The 22,063-nt window shown below is 48.2% G+C and overlaps 1 protein-coding gene and 1 long non-coding RNA gene across 27 annotated transcripts in view; one reads left to right on the top strand and one right to left on the bottom strand.

The window, feature by feature from the left end:
- Nucleotides 1–22,063, top strand: part of POU2F3 (POU class 2 homeobox 3) — an 86,573-nt gene that overhangs the window by 3,358 nt on the left and 61,152 nt on the right. For 10 of the 26 annotated variants that reach the window (XM_081541562.1, XM_081541574.1, XM_081541588.1 and 7 more), the window contains exon 1: nt 19,282–19,306. Coding sequence is in view for 4 of the 26 variants with exons in the window: in XM_081541560.1 (XP_081397686.1) it covers nt 3,666–3,734 (69 nt within the window). In the remaining 22 variants the exon portion in view is untranslated. Of the gene's footprint in view, nt 1–3,665; nt 3,735–18,544; nt 19,422–22,063 lie in introns of those variants that run through there. The other 16 variants (XM_081541582.1, XM_081541575.1, XM_081541586.1 and 13 more) reach the window with 8 other exon arrangements.
- On the bottom strand, nt 1,473–19,249 carry LOC145526273 (uncharacterized). Its single transcript, XR_014068816.1, has 3 exons — nt 18,631–19,249; nt 12,248–12,385; nt 1,473–3,750 (listed from the first exon to the last, which is right to left on the bottom strand). It is a non-coding gene; the product is annotated as an uncharacterized LOC145526273 (long non-coding RNA).

The raw sequence follows: 22,063 nt of genomic DNA on the forward strand, positions 1-22,063 counted from the left end.
TTCTGAAACTAGAGAAATTTGATGTGCAGCAACAGAGACCCAGTGTAGCCAGAAAAAAAAAAGAGTCAAAAACCCCAGGCAGAAGAGACGGACGAGACAGTGGAATTCAGCCTAAGAGGGATACCCAGTTAGTCCCAGGGCACCTCTTTTTTTGCCCCTTTCCTCACTGTGAGCTGTTCCCCATCAGGGTTGGGAAAGAAGATTCAAGTCTCACAGTTATGGCTCGGGACCACAGGGTTGGAAGGTCTCATGAGAGGGTGTGCATTTCTCTTGAAGTAGAGGTGAGAGTTGTCTCCTCCACAGAAGAGCTGGAGACATGGCTAGCTTAGAAGTAGGACTGGTGGGCCCCTTGAATTGCCCCTGGGAGCAGTGCTCCCAGCAGTAGGTGTGGGAGGAAGAAGTCAGGAGGAGCTTCGGTCCCTTCTGAAGAGTTGAAGATGGACGGTAGGAGGGAGGGGAGCGGACCTTTCGCTTTCCCGGTGTCGCCTGGCCCCGGGAGGTCCAGGACACTGTGGGCACTCAGCCTGCAGCCTGGGGAAGTGCTGCCCCTTGGACTCTGCTCCTGCAGGTTCACACACACATCCTGGTTCACCGATGTGTCAGGAGGGGCTGCTGCTGGGTTATGCCAAGGCAGCAGGAGGGCAAGGCCAGCAGCCAACACCTCGCCCCAGCTTCAGAGAATGACGGCGCCAGTGAGGCAGATGAGGGGCTGTCTGGTATCTGGGTTCTTACACAGAGCAGCTGAGCCTCCCCAGGGAAGGGAGTGATGGCAAGGAGCCTACTCAGTGCCAACTGAGATAAGAACAGCAGAGAAGCCCGGCCCCACCCCACACCTCCCCCACTCACCTCCGGCAAGTGTTGTCCGACAGGCAAAGGGTTACAGCCTCTCGGGGAGTTTCGGTGTTGGCCCATTTTTAGGCTGAGACCCAAGAGCTCATTCCGCCCATCAGCCTCAGCCTCCTACCCAACAGGAACAGGTTCTCAGTATCTTAGCGTCCTATGGCACTTAAGAGCTTTTACAGATCATCTCAGCCTGCCCCTCCATGCAGACCCACATCTCTGTCCAATTCCGAAGCATCACAGCGTTGCTCCCATGATGGGTACATCGAACAAGTAGATGTCCTGGTAGAGTGTGGAGCCTTTGACTCCTTCAAAAGTTATTTTTCAATATGATTAGGACTACCTTTTATGCTAATTTAAAAGGTCAGAGAGATGGCTTTTGGATAGATTTAAAGATGGTGCAGGGATTGGGTTTTGGAGGAGAGTCTGGGTTATAGACATAAAATTATGGTTGAGCTAAAAAGTTACCCTTCTTAAACATCAGAAGTTTGAAATAAGTTGGTTCAATACGTGGTTATCATCCCAGTCTTACTACTACTTAAACTCTTCCTATCCCCGTGAGCATTTTCTAATGAAGTTAGAATTTGGAGAATGCAGATGCCTTCCCAAGTAAAGGGCAAATTACGATAGTGTTGAGACAGAAAACCAAAGCTGTTTATTGTAATGGGAGAAGGGGACCCTCATCGAAGCTTAAGTATCTGGTTAGTTCATTCATTTATCATGTGCTTTCTTTGTGCCAAGTGCTGTGCCAGGCTATTTTCATTGAATATCTTACTTGCTTATCACAATAACTCTGGGAAGTATCCTTCTTTTCTTTTCTTTTTTTTTAGCTGAGAAAACAGGTTCACATGTGTGGCCAGGGTTCCCCCTGCTAGTTAGGATGGCACTGGGATTAAATCCAGGTCTGTCTGTCTGCTGTCAAAATGTGTGCTCTGAATTCCCAGGACTGCTGAAGCAGGTTTAAAAGCCCAATGAGGGTGAGAACTCACCCCCTCCCACCGCTTAGATCCTTACTCCCACCCCCTCCCTCGGCAGTCTCTGACTTTCTCAGCACTGTTGAGAATCCCTATGGGGGAGTGTGACTGAGCCTGTCTGTGGTAGGCAATGCCCAGCTCAAGGATGGGACTTCATTGGTGGGACAAAGCAAAGCCCGTTTCCCCACTGGAGCAGAAAGTGAGGACTAGCAGAAGTCCTTTGCAGGCGTGTCCAGTTGGCCCACACTAGTACCCTGCAGATTTATGCATGGCAGACTACAGAAAGTTTCAAACTGCAGCAGGAAGAAGTAGGCTCACGAAATGCTTTCTCAAGTGTCATGCGCTGAGAGGGGTGGTGGGTGTGGTTGCAGGGTTTCCCCTAGAGGTCTGTAACCACACAGGACAGCGGGGATGTCTGAGGTGGGCTATACGGAGCTCCACATATTTATCTGGGAGTGGTCACTTAGGCTGATCTCAAAAATACTCCTCAAACTACAGCGGCTCCTAAGGTTGCTTACTCCCTCCCCTGCTGCTGGGGTGTTCCAAGGTCTGGACAGCCTTGGGACTCCCCATCTCTGTCTTGCTTGGCGTGGCAGTCACCCCTTCTGCATTGCAGTCACTGCTACCCCTGGGACCACAATTTAAATCTCTGCCAGAGCCACCCACGTCATTGCCCTAAACTAAATAAATGAATGAGTTTCTTCCCGCTTTTCTCCCTGGGGGATGTCCACCCTTCTCCCTCGCCCCATCCTCTCCAGACCTCAGGCATCCCGACTGCCAACTGCCTGATTACCTGATGCAAATGAAGATGGCCTGCTCACCCGACACTGGCTGGGGAGCTGGGTATGCAAATTGGCTCACCCAGACTTTATCAGATTTGAAAGAGTTAAAATGCTGCCCCAGAGAAGAGGGTGGGTGGGTGGGGGGGTCAACCCAATTTGAATAAAATATTCTTCTGGCTTTAACAGCTTCAGTATTTGAGTGGTTTAATAAGGAGAGGAGTCTAGAGAAAGAGAGTTCAAAGTTACATCTTTCCTTCTCTCTGGTCACCCTGGAGGAGACTTATAGGCCTCTTAGGTAGTGGCAGCTGTCTGTTGAGGGTAAATGTTTAATTTATTGAAATGAAGCAGGGCAGACAGGCCAGACCAGCAGCACTTGGGGACTGAGACAGGGGGCCTTGTGTAGATCTTCTCTCACTGCGGGGCACTGACCTACCCACCACCCCTCTCTTCCTAAGAACTGAAAATGTTGAAGGAGTAGGAGAGAAGGTAAGAATTCCCAAAGAGGGTCACACAGATACTAGGGTTTGATCCCTAGACAGTGGGCTGACCTCTGAGAATTAGAGAACAGAGGCAGGACTGGGAGAGAAAGATGAGAAGGGCAGGCCTTGGTTCAAGGGTACCTTTACCTCCCAGGTTAGAGTTATTATGATGGGGGTAGGGGGCAGGATGGGAGATGGATTTCTTATGCTACTTTAAAAATTACTTGCATTCTCCAGATCCCAAATGAAATGAGGATGAAGTATGGGAGGCATTCTCCCCCATGCTCCACCCACCCTCTGTTGTACCATTCCCCTTGTTTAAATTTTTACCAACTGAGCCTGGTGATGGAAGGTAGTGGCAACGAATGATACAAAGTGGGAGAGACCCTACAGTAGCCCAGAAAAGCGGGGAAAGGAGGCTCACCTAAGCTTATGAATATTCTAATAGTTGTATGTTCAGGAATCAGGAATTTGAAAGTCTGATGGTTGTTGTAATTACACATTCATCTTCACTGTTCAGTTACAGCCACATATGTCATAGCAAGAAAAATTGTGACCTGTTATTAAAATTGGTTGTGTTTTCCCTGCAGATATCAAGATGAGTGGGGATGTAGCAGATTCTACGGATGCTCGAAGTGCTCTCAGCCAGGTGGAGACAGGTAAGGGTCTTCTCTTCTGGGGACAGAAACAGAAAACCAAGGGCGGGAGAGGCTTATTGGAATTCATCGAATAATGACTCTCTTATTCATTTCATGTATCCTTTCTGGCTTAGGCTTTCAGCCAATCAGACCCAAAGGCTGAGTCAGGAAATGAAGAGGTTCCCTAGAGATGAGGGTATGACCCTGGAGCCTTTGAACAGTATGCATTGGTCTATAGTAGAGCAAAGTCTCTGGAACTAGGCTAGGAAAGGGCCTTAGATCCTTAGAAACAAGTAAGTTGGGGAGGAGATTCACTTCTTCTTCTCCCTCCACCCCTTTATTTTGTGGCTGCACCATGCAGCATATGGGATTCTTAGTCCCTGTACCAGGGATCAAACCCACACTCTCTGCTGTGGAAGCTTGGCGTCTTAACCACTGGACCCTCAGGGAAGTCCCGAGATTCACTTCTTCATTTGCCGTTCCAAGACCCCTAGAAACAGCAGGCTGTGTTCCCAGCTGCTACTGGCTGATGGAAGGCAGAACCTGTCTTTGGTAAATGGGAACTAAGGCCTTTTAACCTCAGATTTCTCAATAATCCTACTCAAGGACCTAACCAAAGAGGCCTATGTACAAGTGTTCGTCTTCCAAATTACATGCATGTGGGTGGTAAATAGACCCAGAAAGGAAGGCTTAGTGCCTGGAGATGATTTTGCTTTGTGAATAAGAGAAAGAGAACAGAAAAGAATTGAGAAGAAAGTTTCATAGCTCCCTGCTTGTAACTCTGTCGTCCAAGCCTTACTTTGAAAGCTCCATATAATTAAAAAGAACTTAAAGATGAGTATAAATTGTAACACTACCAAATAACTTTAATAGCATCCCAACAAGACCTCAATTAGTCTTTCATCTAGATCATTAGAGGCGTAAAAATTAGAAGTGGAAGAGAATCGATGTCCCCCAGAGCTAAAATCTTTTCCCAAGTCTTCAAGTGCAGTCTCATTCCATTCTTTCTTTTTTTTTTCTTTAGTATTTATTTATTTGGCTGCACCGGATCTTAATTGTGGTACGCAGGATCCCATGGGTTCTGTAGGGTAGGCGGGCTGGCTTAGTTGCCTTGTGGCATGTGGGATCTTAGTTCCCAGACCAGAGATGGAACCCACGTCCCCTGCATTGGAAGGCAGATTTCTAACTACTAGACCACCAGGGAAGTCCCAGTCTAGTTCCATTATTGAAGCTAAAAGGCTCCAGATCAGGGACAAGATAATTGGGGGTCTTGTGGAGGCATCTGTAGGATATATTTACCATAAACTTTCCGGCCCGCCCCCTTCCCCAGTTTAGTATTGATACTGTCTGTCTGCACAGGTGGTGGCACAGGTTTTATATTTTGCTTTGTGTTTGGGGACAGTTAAGTTAGGAGAGAGTGGGCCAATTGCAACCATTTGTCAATCGATTTATTAGCTGAGTATGTGTTACTAAGGGGTCTGTGGAGTGGGACATCTGTTCTTCCCAGTTGTGAAGAAAATTGCCTTTAATCTCCAGAACTCTAGCAAGGCTTTCAAATCAGTTCTCCTAAAGAGTATCGGGCCTGTCTCTGTTCTGAACTCTTCCCTAGAAAAAGCAGAGTCCAGAAGCCTTGTTTCAGGAGAAGCCGGATCACCTTCCCCCTGTAGCAGGCTGGCTGGAGCCAACTCTGTTCATCTGAGCCAGGTATATTGTCCCAGGTATGTGAGGACGCAGTTAAGAGAGTGTCCATATGGGTAGAAGAGCACACTTAGCAGGCTAGCTCTGGTGCTCTGTTATTAGTTATGGAACCAAGTCAAGGTGACTGTGTCAGGAGTGAGAAGGACCTATAATAAAACCCTGAAAAGTGAGCCAGGAGATGGAGGGAGTTCAGATCCTGAGTAGGGATTGGTTGTTTAGTTGCTCAGTCATGTCCAACTCTTTGCGACCCCACGGACTGTAGCCTGCTAGGCTTCTCTGTCCACAGGATTTCCCAGGCAAGAATACTGGAGTGGGTTGCCATTTCCTTTTCCAGGGGATCTTCCCAACCCAGAGATCGAACCCAAGTCTCCTGCATGGAAGGCAGATTCTTGACTGCTGAGCCACCAGGGAAGTAAAGAATCTGCCTGCCAATGCAGGAGCTACTGGAGACACAGGTTCGATCCCCGATCAGGAAGATCCTCTGGAGAAGGGAATGGCAACCCACTCCAGTATTCTTGCCAGAATAATTCCGTGGACAGGAGAGCCTGGTGGGCTACAACCCATAGTGTCCCAAAGAATCAGACACGACTGAGTGGGGTTAGGAAGGTTTATTTGTTACAGGCCATATCCACAGTTCTGGCCTCCTGTCTGGGAGTGTAGGAGCTCACACAGACTAGGTTTTAGGTTCAAGAATCTGAACATAAACTGGATCTTTCAAATACAACTGTCATCCCAGTAACTGTCAGCTCAAAATGTGACCTTAGACCACTTTGCTTCCCCAGGAGGCAGGAACAGATGACCTTTGAAGAATATGGATTTAGAATCAAACAGATGTAGGGTAAAGATCACAGCTGTGCTGCTTACTGGTTGTGTGATCTAATAAGTTAATTTAGTTTCATCTTTTTCTCTTTTTTAAAATTTATTTTTGTCTATTGATTTGGCTGCACTTAGTTGATTAGTTGATTATTGATTAGTTGCAACATGTGGGATCTAGTTCCCTAATCAGGGATTAAACCCAGGCCCCCTGCATTGGGAACATGGAGTTTTAGCCACTGGACCACCAGGGAAGTCCCAGTTCATCTCTTTTAAAGGGGACAATTAATGTCCATCCTTAGAGAGTAGGTTGAGAGCTGGGATATTTAAAGCCATTAACACAGTCATGACAGCTGTGGCCATCATTTCCTCGAATGGTATCATTAAGGTTTTGTGATTCTGGGGTCTTCCCTGGTGGTCTAGTGGTTGGGACTCTGAGTTTCCACTGCAAGAGGCATGCGTTCAATCTTTGTTGGGGGAACTAAGATCCCACATGCCACGAGCCTGGCCAAAAAAAAAAAAGATACAATGTACATAATGAACCTTGCTGCTAAGTGTTTTGGGGCTGCAGGTAGCTAGAGTGCCCTCACCCCTTCACTCAGGCCTCGAGGGTCAACCCTAGATATTGATTTTGCTCCTTTCTTCCACCACTCAGAGAGGAATTCTGTATGGGTCCTCTACTCCAAGGAGACCCTTTAGTCCATCTTGTCTGGAACACCTCTACCCCCAGATCCTGCACTTTTAGGGGCTCAGCTTTGTAGCTGGTAGCATCCATAACTTGGGTGATTATCAAATTACTTCATGTTTTTAAGGGCAAGAAAAAAAAGAGGTAGCTAATTAAAGTAACCAAACTTCCTGGAAAGTCGTTCTGACTCATTTTTTGTGAAGGAAAGCTCATGGTGAGTCACAGTGGTTACCAACCTGGTTTAAAGGCTTCCTTTGGATTTTTGAAAGGCGGATTCCCCTTCCAGGCAGTGCATGAATTAAGAGGTAGTTTGTCTCTGGGTTTTAAAGGAACTATAAACAAGGGTGACCTAGAAAGCCCCAGCTCCCAGAGAACACCCTCAGCGTTGTGTGAAATCCCCAAGGGGCACACGGTGGGAGCTGAGAAAGGGAAGTGAATTTCCCATTCATGCTTCGGCAAAGGAGAGCGTTCTCGGGTCCAGACACAGACCTCCCCGTCTGGTAGAGGCCTGGCAAGGCCGCTCATCCTTCCCTTTCCTGCCGTCTGGGCAGACAGAGGTAAATTCAGAGTGTCTTTGTGACAGCACGAAAGACCAGAGAAAGCTCCCGATCCCCTGTCCAGTGCTGTTTCCACACCCCCCAGAAGACTGAAACCAAGCTGCTTCTATCGTTGCTGTTTTGTTGTTCAGTCGTATCTGCCTCTTTGTGACCCTATGGACTGTAGCCCGCAAGTCTCCTCTGTCCTTGGGATTTTCCCAGGCAAGAAATACCGGAGTGGGTTGCCCTTGCCTTCTCCAAAGCTGGTTCTAGACTTCTAAACTTTTCTGAATCCCTCCTTTGAATCCCTGTTTTTACTTTTCTTTCATTCTTAAGCTGACATCATATACATTTTTTTTTTTCTGTTCTCACTTGAGTGGTTGACAAGAAAATAAGCTTACCCACACTTCAAAAGCCCCCAGCTCTGTAACTGACCAGCCCCGAGCACCCACGCAGCTGACCCTATGACTTTTGACCACACCGGTCATGATGTAGCCTCCAACACAGGGGAGGACAGATGGGGTGGTCTTGGGAAGAGGAAGATAAAGGCCAGTCACATCCACGGAGCCTCCTTCCCATACCCAGGCCCATGGAGCCAGCTGTAACTACATCACCTCATTTCATTCTTACAATCCATGTTTTTATCAGTGAGGAAATAGTGGCTCAGAATGAGAGACTAACTAGCCCAGGATCGCACAGTTTCTAACCAGGAATAAAACTCAGGCCTGCCTGACTCAGGCTATTAACTCCCTGCAGATTACTGGGCAAGTGTTCCCTACCCGGATGTTGATTTTCCTCCCCATTAAGGAGGATTTGGGGGCTTCTCAGTGTAAAGAATCAGGAGACAGGTGGGGAGGGTTGTTGATCCCTGGGATGGGAAGATCCCCTGGAGTAGGAAAAGACAACCCACTGCAGTATTCTTGCCTAGGAAACCCCATGGACAGCGGAGCCTGGCAGTGTACAGTCCACCGGGTTGCAGAGTCAGACACAACTGAGCTACAAAATAACAACAGGGAGGGTTTGGGGCTGGATAATCTTTAAGGACTGGATTTTAAAAGATGTGTAGGCAGCTCTGCTTTTCAAAAATCTCATTCATCGGTCCCCACATGGTGCGTTTGTGTGTGGGCCTCCTCAGGCCCGAGCTGCCTATCCACCCCGTCGCCTCCCTCAGCCCCTGCATCCCCTCCTTCCTTCGTCCCTCTCGGCCCACTCTCCTCGGACTCCTCCAGCTGCCTTGCTGTGTTCAGGCTCCGATCTCTCCTCTGACCTCGCTGGTAGGTCCCCTTGTGTCAGATCCTGGGTTCAGAAAGATGAAGAAACAGTCCTTGTCTTCAAGGAGCTTTTCTCCAGGACTTCATGGTGGAGTGGATAACAGGGACAACTTGTGTCTGCCAAGAGCGCTTTTGAACAAAGCATTTGGCCTTTACGACAGTTCTATGAGGATAGATGGCACCATCCCACTTTGCCGATGGGGAAATTGAGGCTGGTTAGCCAATTTCCCCAAGATTCTGAATCTAGCAAGTGACATAATTAAAGGTCTTTCTAGTGACCTTTTTTAAAAAATAATTTTATTTACTTATTTATTTTTGGCTGTGCTGGGTCTTCGTTGCTGCGCAGGCTTTTCCCTAGTTGTGGAGAGCGGGAACTACTCTCTAGTTGTGGCGTGTGGGCTTCTCATCTTGGTGGCTTCTCTTGTTGCAGAGCACAGGATCTAGGGCGTGCAAACTTCAGTAGTAGTGGCTCGTGGGCTCAGTAGTTGCGGCTCTCTTTCTAGTGACTTTTCACCTAAAGAAGGTGGTGGGAAGACTGGAGATCTTCACGGGGAACAAGGGACAGATGACCCAAGAAAGTGGCAGCATCAGAGAGATGCTAAAACGATGGCAGATGGCTCCAGCCAAAAGGGCCAGAGGGGAGCCAAGCACCTGCTGGGGCGAGGGTGGAGGGTGTTGGCCAATGTCTTCCAAGAGGCGGAAGCCTTGTCTGCTGCCAAAAGGTGCTTGCTGGGAAAGAGAGAGAAAGAGCTGGGGTCCACTCACTCCCTTTGGTGAAGTGTGGAGGGTGAGGATCTGGCCTCAGAGAGGAGTGTCTCCTCTCTTCTCTCATCCAGCCTTACCAACATACCAGCCCCTGCCCCTCGCAGTCTGCAGGCTCAGCTGTCATCAGTGTGGTGAGGGGATTCCAGACCCAGACGACAGTGGAGCAAATGCCTCGGCACCCTGTCCTGCTGAGAGGTCTGGAAAGGAAGGACTCTGTGAGGGGAGACCACGGGGAGGAGAAGGGGGACAGGAAGTAAGGGAGCAGGGACTGGACTTCATCAGTCATGCCTTCCTGTTGCCCTTCTCTGCTTTAGTCACTGATCTGTGAGGTGAAACGGCTCACTGTGTTGCGTTCTCCAGAAGGACCAGCCAGGCAAGTTAGCTGTGTGGGGTCCCTTTGCAGAAAGTCTCTCCTCACTTAACTCTGGGAACTTTTTTTTTTTTAAATAATTAATTTATATTGGAGTATAGTTGCTTTACAATGTTGTGTTAGTTTCTGCTGTTCGGCAAAGTGAGTCAGCTATACACATACATATATCCCCTCATTTTTGGATTTCGTTCCCATTTAGGTCACCACGGAGCACTGAGTAGAGTTCCCTGTGCTACACAGTAGGTTCTCATTCAGTTCAGTTCAGTTCAGTCGCTCAGTCGTGTCCGACTCTTTGCAACCCCATGGACTGCAGCATGTCAGGCTTCACTGTCTATCACCAACTCCCGGAGCTTACTCAAACTCATGTCCATTGAGTCAGTGATGCCATCCAACCATCTCATCCTCTGTCGACCCCTTCTCCTCCTGCCTTCAACCTTTCCCAGCATCAGGGTCTTTCTAGTGAGTCAGTTTATCGCATCAGGTGGCCAAAGTATTGGAGTTTCAGCTTCGGCATCAGTCCTTCCAATGAATATTCAAGATTGATTTCCTTTCGGATAGACTGGTTGGATCTCCTTGCAGTCCAAGGGACTCTCAAGAGTCTTCTCCAGCACCACAATTCAAAAGCATCAATTCTTCAGCACTCAGCTTTCTTTATAGTCCAGCTCTCACATTCATACATGACTACTGGAAAAACCATAGCTTTGACTAGATGGACCTTTGTTGCCCAAGTAATGTCTCTGCTTTTTAATATGCTGTCTAGGTTGATCATAGCTTTCCTTCCAAGGAACAAGTGTCTTTTAATTTCATGGCTGCAGTCACCATCTGCAGTGATTTTGGAGCCCCAAAAAATAAAGTCTGTCACTGTTTCTATTGTTTCCCCATCTATCTGCCATGAAGTGATGGGACCAGATGCCATGATCTTAGTTTTCTGAATGTTGAGTTTTAAGCCAACTTTTTCACTCTCCTCTTTCACTTTCATCAAGAGGCTCTTTAGTTCTTCTTTGCTTTCTGCCATGAGGGTGGTGTCATCTGCATATCTGAGGTTATTGATATTTCTCCCAGCAATCTTGATTCTAGCTTGTGCTTCATCGAGCCCAGCATTTCTCATGATGTACTCTGCATATAAGTTAAATAAGCAGGGTGACAATCTGCAGCTTTGATGTACTCCTTTCCTGATTTGGAACCAGTCTGTTGTTCCATGTCCTGTTCTAACTGTTGCTTCTTGACCTGCATACAGATTTCTCAGGAGGCAGGTAAGGTGGTCTAGTATTCCCATCTCTTGAAGAATTTTCCAATTTGTTGTGATCCACACAGTCAAAGGCTTTGGCATAGTCAATAAAACAGAAGTAGATGCTTTTCTGGAACTCTCTTGCTTTTTCGATGATCCAACAGATGTTGGCAATTTGATTTCTGGTTCCTCTGCCTTTTCTAAATCCAGCTTGAACATCTGGAAGTTCATGGTTCACATACTGTTGAAGCCTGGCTTGGAGAATTTTGAGCATTACTTTGCTAGCGTGTGAGATGAGTGCAATTGTGTGATAGTTTGAACATTCTTTGGCATTGCGTTTCTTTGGGATTGGAATGAAAACTGGCCTTTTCCGGTCCTGTGGCTGCTGCTGGTTCTCATTAGTCATGTTAAATCTGACAGCTTTCTGCATGGTTTTAAGAAGCAATGGATACAATTATATAGGGGAGCCTGGAGAGGTTAGTGATTCTCATAAAGGCCCAAAGAAAGAATGAGGAACTGATTCAGGACGAGAAACCTCATCTCGATTTGTTCATTGCTGGGACCTCACCGTCTCCACTCTACTGTGTCCCCAAGAAACAGTCTGAGGATAAAGAAACTACAGCTCATTGCAACCAAGAGATGCAGTTCTAGGTAGAAACAGGCAGAAGACTCTGGAGATGTGTATGATTTTTAACCCAAATGTTTATGCACTAAAACTATTCTTTCAATGACACAGAGGACAGGAGAGGTCTAGGAAGTACCTGGGGTGAGGTGAGACTTGGAGGAAGGTGTGAAAGAGTCTCCTCTTGACAGCTCTTCCTAAATGAGGCATGGGGGTAAATACACACACACTCACATGCACACCTTTTATGATTAAATGACAGAGTAGGTGTGAAAGCACTTTGCAAATTATCTGTTACCATACAAATATAATCCATCATTAGGTTGATAATTATCAAAAACATTCAGGAGACAAGATAAAGCTCTGTCACTTAGCAGTGTGGGACTAGTCTGCTGGTGCCCTAGACCTGAGTTTCCTTGTCACAATATGGGGAGCAGAGGGCTGGCTGCAGGAATAAAGTGAAGGGAATGGGCCAGGTGGACTCTAGGACTCAAGCCTAGGGACTCTGGTTCCTGTGCCTTAGTCTGAACCTACTCTGTTCCTTACCTTTCTGGAGGAGAAAAAGGAAGTCATGGCCCCTGCAGATGTCCAGGGGGAACTGACAAATCCCTGGGGAGGCCAGGATTCTGAGAGGGAATCTCATTCATGCCTCACTCTTCCTTTGGAGACATTTCAAAACCGTCCCTGGAAAATGAAAGAATCTGTTGTTCTTAGAGCTGTTTTCCCATTTATCATCCATCCTTAAGAAAAGCTAACTCCACCATTTCTCTTGGCCACCTGTCCTTATAGGATGCAATTCTCAGTGTCTGAAAGTCCTTATCTCTTGCCCACGACCCTCTTGCTGGAGAATAAGCCCCTTGCCTCTTGTTCTGGCCTTCCGCAAGTGGCTTCCGTCTCACCGTGTTGCCAGTTTCTGTGGCCGGGAGATTAGAAGATACTCATTCACCACCCAGGCTTCCTACTGTGGCCGTGTGTGCTGGAGACCTCAGGAGAGCAGCCTGTGGTGTTGGGAGGTATCTGCCTCCAGCACGCAGAGAACCTCAGCAAATAAAACAGCTACTCCAGCCGCTCACACCTGTGCTGCACAGCTCACAGATACTTTCTCACCTTCTAGTCCCAAATCCAACCCCACAGGGCAGGACCATGCTGCTCAGATGATAGGTGGCTGGGCCAGCCCTGCCTGGCACCTGTCCCTCTTCCTTTCCGGGGTCCCTTTATGGATGTACCCCCCTCTCTGCCCAACTGCCCTCCCTGCCCAAGCAGCCCTGAAGCGCTTGGACCTCCTTTTCTCTTCAATTTAAGAGGGAGTAAAGTGAGGTGGCCATGTGGGGGGCCGTCAGTGTGTTGTCTTTTATCATCCTGGTTTCATCAGTGGTCATTCCTTAGGGCACTGCTTCTTAAATAATGCGGGTTGTAGGACCAGTCGTTTTATTTCCGGTCAGTCACAGACCAGTCTGCAGTCCCACCATCCAGGACTGGTAATGCAGCTTATATCCACCGTACACATTCAACAGGACCCAAGCTGGTCTACAGCCATCCACAGAGAGTGCTCACTAATCATGTGCTTGGGGTGCTGTGAGCATTTCTAAATTCTGACTCTCTGTGTTTGGATGCATCTGGTCTCAGACCTCAATGAACAAGTCAGACCAGCCTGGTTGTGGGACCACATTTGGAGGTGTCCTGCCTTAGAGGATAAGGATGTCTCCAAGAATGCCCATTTCCTTTGGCCTCCCATGGGCTGTCGATATATCTTATGAGCTTCTGAGCATCCCTCCTGCTCCCACTGTGGGTGTCATGGGGGCAGTGATAGGGAGATCCAGCAGGAGAGGTAGGTCCAGGCAGTCCTTTGCTGTCAGGGGTGGAATGACACCCCCACATCACACACACACAAACACAGACACACACATATACACACATACTCCTGAGCAGTGTCCAGAGGCTCAACTCAACACTGTAGCTCCTGGGTTGGATCCCTCCATTAAGGCACCTAAATTGCAGCCCCACTTCTCAAGCTGTGAGTAGATTCTTTTGGTCTCTTGGGGCTACTTTGCTCCTCAAGAAACAATCAGGGCAGTGAACACCTGGTGTGCAAAAGTGCTCAACAAGTGGAAAAAGAATTTGCAGAGAAATGAGCAGCCAAATTAGGGTTAAGTCTTAGGGCTTGAGGGCTTCCCTAGTGGCTCAAATGGTAAAGAATCTGCCTGCCAATGCAAGAGACCCGGGTTCCAGCCCTGCTTCAGGAAGATTCCCTGGAGGAGGGCATGGCAACCCACTGCAGTATTCTTGCCTGGAGCATCCCATGCACAGAGGAGCCTGACGGACTACAGTCCATGGGGTCACACAGAGTCAGACACAACTGAAGTGACTTAGCATGCATGACTGGGGTAACAGCACGGCCCTGGGAGACTCAGGGAGGACAGGCCTTTGTGCCAAGCTGGGAACGTGGGAAACAGAGCTGCGGGCATCTCCCAAAAAAGCAATAGCGCTGTTGACTCAAAAAATAATAGGTGTTAATTTGCATGGCATTTTACATATGCCCTGCTTTCCATCTCTTACCACTGGAGATGCATGGCCGAAGCCCCCCATGTCTGTCCTCTCTTGTCATACCCTCTAGGAGAATCGCTGTGTCCTCCAGACTTCACCACCCAGCCCATCCTTGAATGAGGCCGACCTGGGGGAAAAACAGCAGTGGGCCTTGCTTGGGTGTGCAGGGTCCACATTTGCACTAGGGAAGCAGGCAGGTAGCCTGGTAGGTCTGTAACCCTTTGGGCACCTTGGTGAGGGGCGCCCCACTTACCTGCAGTGGCTACAGTGAGACCTACCCCACCTACTTGGTGGGCAGAGGGCTTGCTCACACCACCTACTTGGACTGGGGAGAGGAACAAAAATCTAAGCCGGGGAGCCCAGAGAGATGTCACCCAAAGGAGAGGAAACCCAGTGGTTGCCATGACGATGGGGCCTGGTGCCTGATTTGCATAGGGCAATGATTTCCATACTGCAGGGTGGATTTCCATATCCCTGCCTCAAAGCCTGTTGGGGCCAGGAGGGGGAGAGGGGAGAGGTTATTTGAAATTCAAATGAGGGTGATTAAGGTTTTCTTGAGGAGGGAAGCACCGGACAAAAGGGGTTAAGCCAGCTGGGAAATGTCTGCTCAGGGCTCCAAGATAGCAAAGGGAGGCGGCTGCTCTGGGCTGGCCTCTCCCACCCCTGTCTCCATCCTCTCATCCCCTCACCACAGGCCCCTGGAGGCTAAGGGTGGTTGGCTGGGTGGGGTATTAGTGGCCTCCTCCTCCCAGGAGAAACGCTAGGTCTTTATCTCCCTCCTGTCCCCGGACTCAGTTTACCTCCTAGGGTCCTAAAAGATGCTTGGATTCTTAAAGACCATTGAGTGAGTTAGTGAGTTCTAGTTCTGGGCTCAGGCCTACCACCCTCTGCTGACAACAGACTGGTCATCTCAGTTTTTGTATTACTGAAACTGAAGAAGCAGTCTGCACCTCCTTGTCTGGCTGAGGAGATGTGAGGAGACAGGCATTCTCGAGTCATCTCTGCCATGAACCTGTGCCAAAAAATCGCCTCCGTCTCCAGGCCCTGAGCTTGTGCATTGGACGAAGGATCTGAACTTGAGGGTCTCTGAGATCACTTCCAGCTCTAAGATGCTGAAATCTGTGAGCCCATGCTGATCCTATGTGCTCACTGGTTGTTATTTGGAAAATGTGGGTTGCCACACCCCTAGTTCCTCTAATGTGTTAGGAAGGGCAGCCCTGTCCCCCAGCTTACCAAGGTGCAGACCTTAAATGCAGTGACTTTGGAGCCAGAGTCTGTATTTGTATCCCAGCTTCTCTACTTACTGGTTATAGGACCTTGGGTTGGTTACTTAATGTCTCAGCTCAGTTTCCTAGACTGTAAAGTGGGGGTAATAGTAGAGATGGGTCTCATAGGGTTACTGCTGCTGCTGCTACTGCTAAGTCACCTCAGTCATGTCCGACTCTGTGCAACCCCATAGATGGCAGCCCACCAGGCTCCGCCGTCCCTGGGATTCTCCAGGCAAGACACTGGAGTGGGTTGCCATTTCCTTCTCCAATGCATGAAAGTGAAAAGTGAAAGTGAAGTCGCTCAGTCGTGTCCGACTCTTAGTGACCCCATGGACTGTAGCCTACCAGGCTCCTCCATCCATGGGATTTTCCAGGCAAGAGTACTTGAGTGGGGTGCCATTGCCTCCTCTGCGTAGGGTTACAGTGAGGATTGAATAAGCCAACATCGGTAAAGCACTTAGAGTAGAGCCTGAGTGAGTGAAAGTCGCTCAGTCATGTCTGACTCTTTGCAACCCCATGGACTATACACGCCATGGAATCCTCTAGGCCAGAATACTGGAGTGGGTAGCCTTTCCCTTCTCCAGGGGATCTTCCCAACCCAAGGATCGAACCCAGGTCTTCCACATTGCAAGCAGTTCTCTTTACCAGATGAGCCACAAGGGAAGCCCAAGAATACTGGATTGAGTAGCCTATCCCTTCTCCAATAGATCTTCCCGACCCAGGAATTGAACTGGGGTCTCCTGCATTGCAGATGGATTCTTTACCAACTGAGCTAACAGCAAAGCCTCTAGAGTGGAGCCTGCCATACAGTAATGCAATACAGGAATGCCATTTGCCAGTGTTAGTATCAGAAGGACAAATTGTCCACACGATGGAGCAGTGACCCAATGGCCAATCGAGGAACCCTCTGTTAGGAATATGGGCTGTCTCCTGAATAGACCTACCTGTGAATTCATTCACTTGTGGCCCACACACTGTCAAAGCCACCTGTGCTTGGGAATGGGAAGCATGCGTCAATGAAGGGCCCTCACATAAACTGACATAAGGCAATCCAGAAATGGCTGGAAGGAGGGGAAAGAGCTAGTGCCAAGACCCCTCCTCCCCACACACAGTGCTAAGAGATGTGACAGATTCAAGGAGATTAGAAGATGTTTATAGTTCTGGAAATCTAAAGGTCTTTTTTCCTTCTGGGGTTTCTGCAGCAACTCCATTATGTGTTTTCATTTGGAGATAGACCAGTCTTGGCTGGTGGACAGATGTGGGCTTGAGTTTCTACTCGACAAATTACTAACCAGTAACCTTGGGCCAGGTTGGTTAGCCTCTCTGAGCCTCGGTTTTCCTCATCTGTGAAATGGGATAATAAGAGCACCTACTCATAGGGTGATGATGAGGATTAAATGCTGTCCTGTGTATAAAATGTTTAATACAAAGCTTGGTGCGTAGTAAATGCTCAATAAATGCCAACTATTAACTAATCCCTGTTATTTGAAAACAGTGTTCTCTTGCCAAAATGTTTGAAAATTCTCTAGTCTAGTCCTATTCTCCTATTTTATGGGGAAAGAGACTGGGGTCAGAAAAAGGGGAATGACTTTCCCAAGGTCACAGCAGGGGGTTGAGATCCTTGTTTCTTTAGAAGCCTTTCCCTACCCTAGAGGTAGTCCTGTGTCCTTCATTTTTTTGTTGTTTCTTTGGACAAAGCCTCATCTCTCCCCATCACCTGTCTCTCAGAAGTGGCCGCTCCAGCGCTTGGAACAGGGGCCCCAGAAGGGGAGGAAGAGGCATGACACAGGGTGACAGCAAGGGCATGGTGTCTGGTTGCAGAGGACATTAACAGGCCTCGCCTCAAGTTTCCTCACTGGTGAAGCAGGAGTTCTGGAATCCCTGGCCCCGTAGACCTCACAGGCAAGCGCGGCTCTCTTAAGGATGGGAAATGAAGGTGCACTGCCCAGAAAGGAACAAACCCAGCACAAGTCCCCAAGACCCATGCTCACTGGCCAGCCCCTGGTCCCTGCCTCCGGAGCTGAGAGATCAGATCTCCAACCCTCCAGGTTGGGCTCAGTGACCCAGCCTCCGTTTCCTTATCTGTAAAATGAGTTGTGAGGCGGGAGTGTACCTGTGGCAGTCGAAGGAAGTGTGAGTTTTCCTACAAATGTGAGGTAGCATGTTCCGTCTAAGCCTTCCTACCGCACACATGCCCTTCTGAGCCACACAAAGGGCATCTGTGTGCCTGCGTGAAGCCCAGAGCCCCGCTGCGTCTACGCAGGGTCACTTACCAACCTTAAACCTCTTCCCCTCTCAGGACTGGGGGAGGAGTAGGGTGGAGGCTGGTCTGGAGGAGCCCTTTAGGGAGCCCCTCGACTGTGGTCAGAAGGCAAGTTCGGGCATCAGAGCTGGGGCTTTGTTCCTGCTTTGCCACGCATTACCTTTAGCTCATCACTCATCCTGTCTGGGACTCAGTTTCCTCACCTGTCAGTGGTGAGTGCAGCACCGGGAGTCTGCGTGATCCCATTCAGCACAAGAAAGCACTAACAGAAAAATAGCAGCCAAGGTACCTCTTTGATCTGTGCCCAGATCCCTGGGTTTCCTTAGCAGAGTTTTTCCTTTCAAGTTGGACTTTTACTGTTTTCCAGGGTCAAGGGATGAGGAGTGGAGACTGGGCTGGGGAACCCGGCCCTTTGACCCCATTCCAGGCCAGGTCCCATGTCCCTAGTCTCTTTTTACTGGAACCTGACACATCTACCCACATGCTCCTTCAGCTCCTCTGATCACGCTACCCACTTTGGGCCTCAGTGTGCGGCCAGCAGAAAGTGCAGGCGCACTGAGGGGGGCCCCAGGAGTCCCCTCTATAGCTCAGACTGAGAGGAAATGAGGATTCTGTTTCCTAAAAAAATTAGACCTTGGGGAGGAGCCTTTCATGTATCAAAGAATGACAATAAATTATAAAGGGAAGCCGGAGGAGGCTGGGCATCCCTTTTAGCAAAGGTGGATGAGTGGGCACTGACTGTCCACGGTCACCCAGCCCCACACCCCTGACATCTGTGAGAAGGGCCTTGAGAGCAAGGCTTTGAGGTTCGGTCTTACAATGGTGCAGGTGGAGAAAGTCGCTGGGACACTCACAGGCCATGTCACAAGGAAGCCCTTGGGTGTAAACATCAGTTGTGTTTACTCTGCCATTCTAGAGAAGAAGCTTTAAATCACGAAAACCCACAGATGGTCAGAGGTGGAGGGACCCTGGAAGATCTTCCTGTCCTGGGGTAGCAAGTGGGTTTCTTCAGGAGAGCCGCTTCTGATCATTGGTGGTGGTCGCTATGCACTGAGTTTAGGAGAAGGAAGTGAGTACAGCGGTTCAGCAGTGATGTCTGCCCAGGGCATGTCTCCCTTGCTGCCTCTTTGCACCTGCTATCCACAGCTGAGAACATTCAGCCGGTGGAGAACTGCAGCTCTGATCTCCCATCCCGTAAGCCAGCATTCTTCCCCCAGCCCATCAAGGTCCTCCTGTGTCCTGTTCTTCAGGTGGCTTCAGGGGCCAGCCTCAGTTTCCTTTGAAACTGAGAAACGCCAGGGCGTTTCTTTGCTCCTATGAAGAAGGTGGCATGAATACAGACAGAATTTTTGGTTTTAGTATGTAAGGGAAATTGAAGGCCACGGAGATCAAGCAACTTGCCCAAAGTCCAGCAAAAAACAGCCTTTGAAGTAACCCTCGAGCTCAGTTTACTGTGTGTTCTATGTACAGAACTCTGGCTGTTAGGCAACAGTGCCCAGTTCCTTGGAGGAATCTCAAGTAACAAAAAAGGTAGGCATGGTGTCTGTGGGGTCCTGGGAAAAACTGTTTTGACTGGTTGGAATGACCTCATTGGGAAGTCTCTTGGTTTGCTCTGGTGGCTGCCTGCCCAGGAGGGCCTCCAAAGGTGCTGATTATTTTAATCATTGCTATCCCAGGAAGTGCCAATACGTTGCCAAGTAGTCATGAAGTGACAGTGGAAGTCTTACTGGGTTAACCAAGGAGCGGAGCTGGTGAGAAGAGAGGCAGCCCAGAAATGGGAGAGTTTCAGCCTCGTTGCAGAACGCTGCCTGTGTGTTTACCAGGCAAAAGTGAAAAATCCTGCTGGAACAGTTCTCCATTCCTATGCTTCCACCTCCCTCACCCAGAGAATTGCTCCCCAGGCAAACTCACACTCCAGTGCTGCCAAAGCATGCAAATCAGTGGGCCTGCAAGACTGTGGCTCAGAGGTGGGAAAGTGGAGGGCTGGCTAGCTCCTCCTATCTCTGGTCCCGACAGGGGTCTTTGCAGGTGGCTGGGACTGCTGACCTGGTGCTCACCAGATGCCAGGGAGGAGAGATAGAGATGGAAGTTGCCTTGACCCCTGGGTACCTCCTATAGACAGATCCTTGACCTTTCTCACTGGGACTCTGTTGAGTATTACTCCATCCTGGTCTAAGGAGATTCTATCCAGAACCCTGATGTTCCCCACCAATTCGAGATGCCTTTTACCCTCTTTTAGTTACTGACTATGCATGTGTACTCAGTCGTGTCCAACTCTTTGCGACTCTGTGGACTGTAGCCCGCCAGGCTCCTCTGTCAGTGGAATTCTCCAGGCAAGAATACTGGAGTGGGTTGCCATTCCCTTCTCCAAGAGATCTTCCCGGCCCAGGGATCGAATCTAGTTCTCCCGCACTGCAGGCAGGTTCTTTACCATCCGAGCCCCTCAATTCAAAAACCACTTCTATATCATCTCTGAAATAAGCAGCCTCTGCTTAAGCTCTGTTGGCATGAAACCATGGGTTTTACTGCTGGACAATTCCACATTTAATGCAATTCTTCCTTACCCTGAGGTGAGCCTACTTCCTGGCAGCCTCCACCACTGACCCTTGTGGAGCTGGGTTTTAGGAGCTGCAGGTTAAGCCTGCTTCACATCCAAACCAATATTTGGGGAAGAAAGAAAAGTACTCTGACATTTACCTAAGCACATACTATGTACCAGGCACTGTGCCAGGTAGAGCTTTCAAATGTTCCCTCATCGAATTACTTTAAAAAGTTTTATTTTGAAAAACTTCAAATATATAGAAAAGAGAAGAAACAGGTTAACGAACAACCATATACCTGCCACCTGGATTTAATAACTTAGCATCTTGCCATATTTGTTTCATCCATTTGAGGAGGGAAATATTTTATTTTTAACTTTTTGTTTCAAACACACATGAAGGTAGACACTAAAATGATGAGCCCACATATACTCATTGCCTACTGTCAACAGCCATCAAGTTTCTGCCATTCTCGTCACTGAAATATTTTCTTGCAAACTATAGACATTATAAACATTTCAATCCTAAGTATGCATTTCTAAGCCATAAAAGACATTTTCCTTCTTGACCACAGTACTGTTATCACACCTAACAAAATGAATCGCTCATATAATTCTTGTGGCCATCCTAGGAAGAAGGTTTGATCTAAGGGCAAGTGTTCTCTTCTCCAGGCTAGATATCCTTCCCTCACTTGATGTGACTTCTAGGCCCCACTCTTGGTCCTCACGCTCTACGGCCAGTTCATCAGGGCCCCTTTTAGAACATGGGAGCCTGAACTGGGTTTGATCCTCTCAGCAGAGATCTGCAAATCCGCGTGTCTGCTAATACACAGTTTACCGCACATGTGTAGCACACTCTGGCCAGTATGGGCTTCATGCATGCATGCACATGTACTCAGTCATGTCTGACTCTTTGTGACCCCATGCACCATAGCCCACCAGGCTTCTCTGTCCATGGAGTTTTCCAGGTGAGAATACTGGGGTGAGTTGCCTTTTCCTCCTCCAGGGGATCTTCCCCACCCAGGGATCAAACCCACATCTCCAGCATTGGCTTCAGTTATCTGAAATGCTCCTTTTTTCCAATTTATTTTTCACAGGAAAAACACCAGCCTCCTCTCTCTTCCCTTCCCCGCAAGGAACTGCAGTTTGTTTATTTCCAAACATGTCTGCCAATAAAAAGAAATGGGAATCATTTTTGTTTTTGTTGGGATTGGAGAGATATATTGAAGTGAAGTGAAGTGAAAGTCACTCAGTCGTGTCCAACTCCTTTTGGATTGGCCAAAAAGTTTGTTTGGGTTTTTCCCTGTAATGAACTTTTTGGCCAATCCAGTATTATATTTCTTTAGGTGATTGAACCTCTTTGAAAATGTGAAATATGGAGTATAAATATTTTGATGGTCAATTATCGTTAATTATGCACCCTTGAATTTTTAATCACTATAGTTATCCAGTATGATTATTTCTATAGTTTTAGTTTGAGATTAGTTATTGGTTTTGTTGAAAAAACTCTTTGAGGTTTCACATCATAACCCAGAGTCTTTTGTTTAAGTTTTATTGAAGTGTTACTGGTAAATAAAATTGTAAGATGTTTACAGTGTATATCATGTGATTTGATACATGTATACATGGTGAAAGGATTCCCACAGTCTAGATAATTAACACATCCGTCACTTCTATATTTACCTTTTTATGTATGAGACAGAACATTTCTACTCTCTTAGCAAATTTTAACTGTTCAGTACAGTGTT

Source organism: Giraffa tippelskirchi, chromosome 11 (assembly GCF_054371585.1).
Source record: "Giraffa tippelskirchi isolate mGirTip1 chromosome 11, T2T-mGirTip1v1.2.pri, whole genome shotgun sequence".
Lineage (NCBI taxonomy): Eukaryota > Metazoa > Chordata > Mammalia > Artiodactyla > Giraffidae > Giraffa > Giraffa tippelskirchi.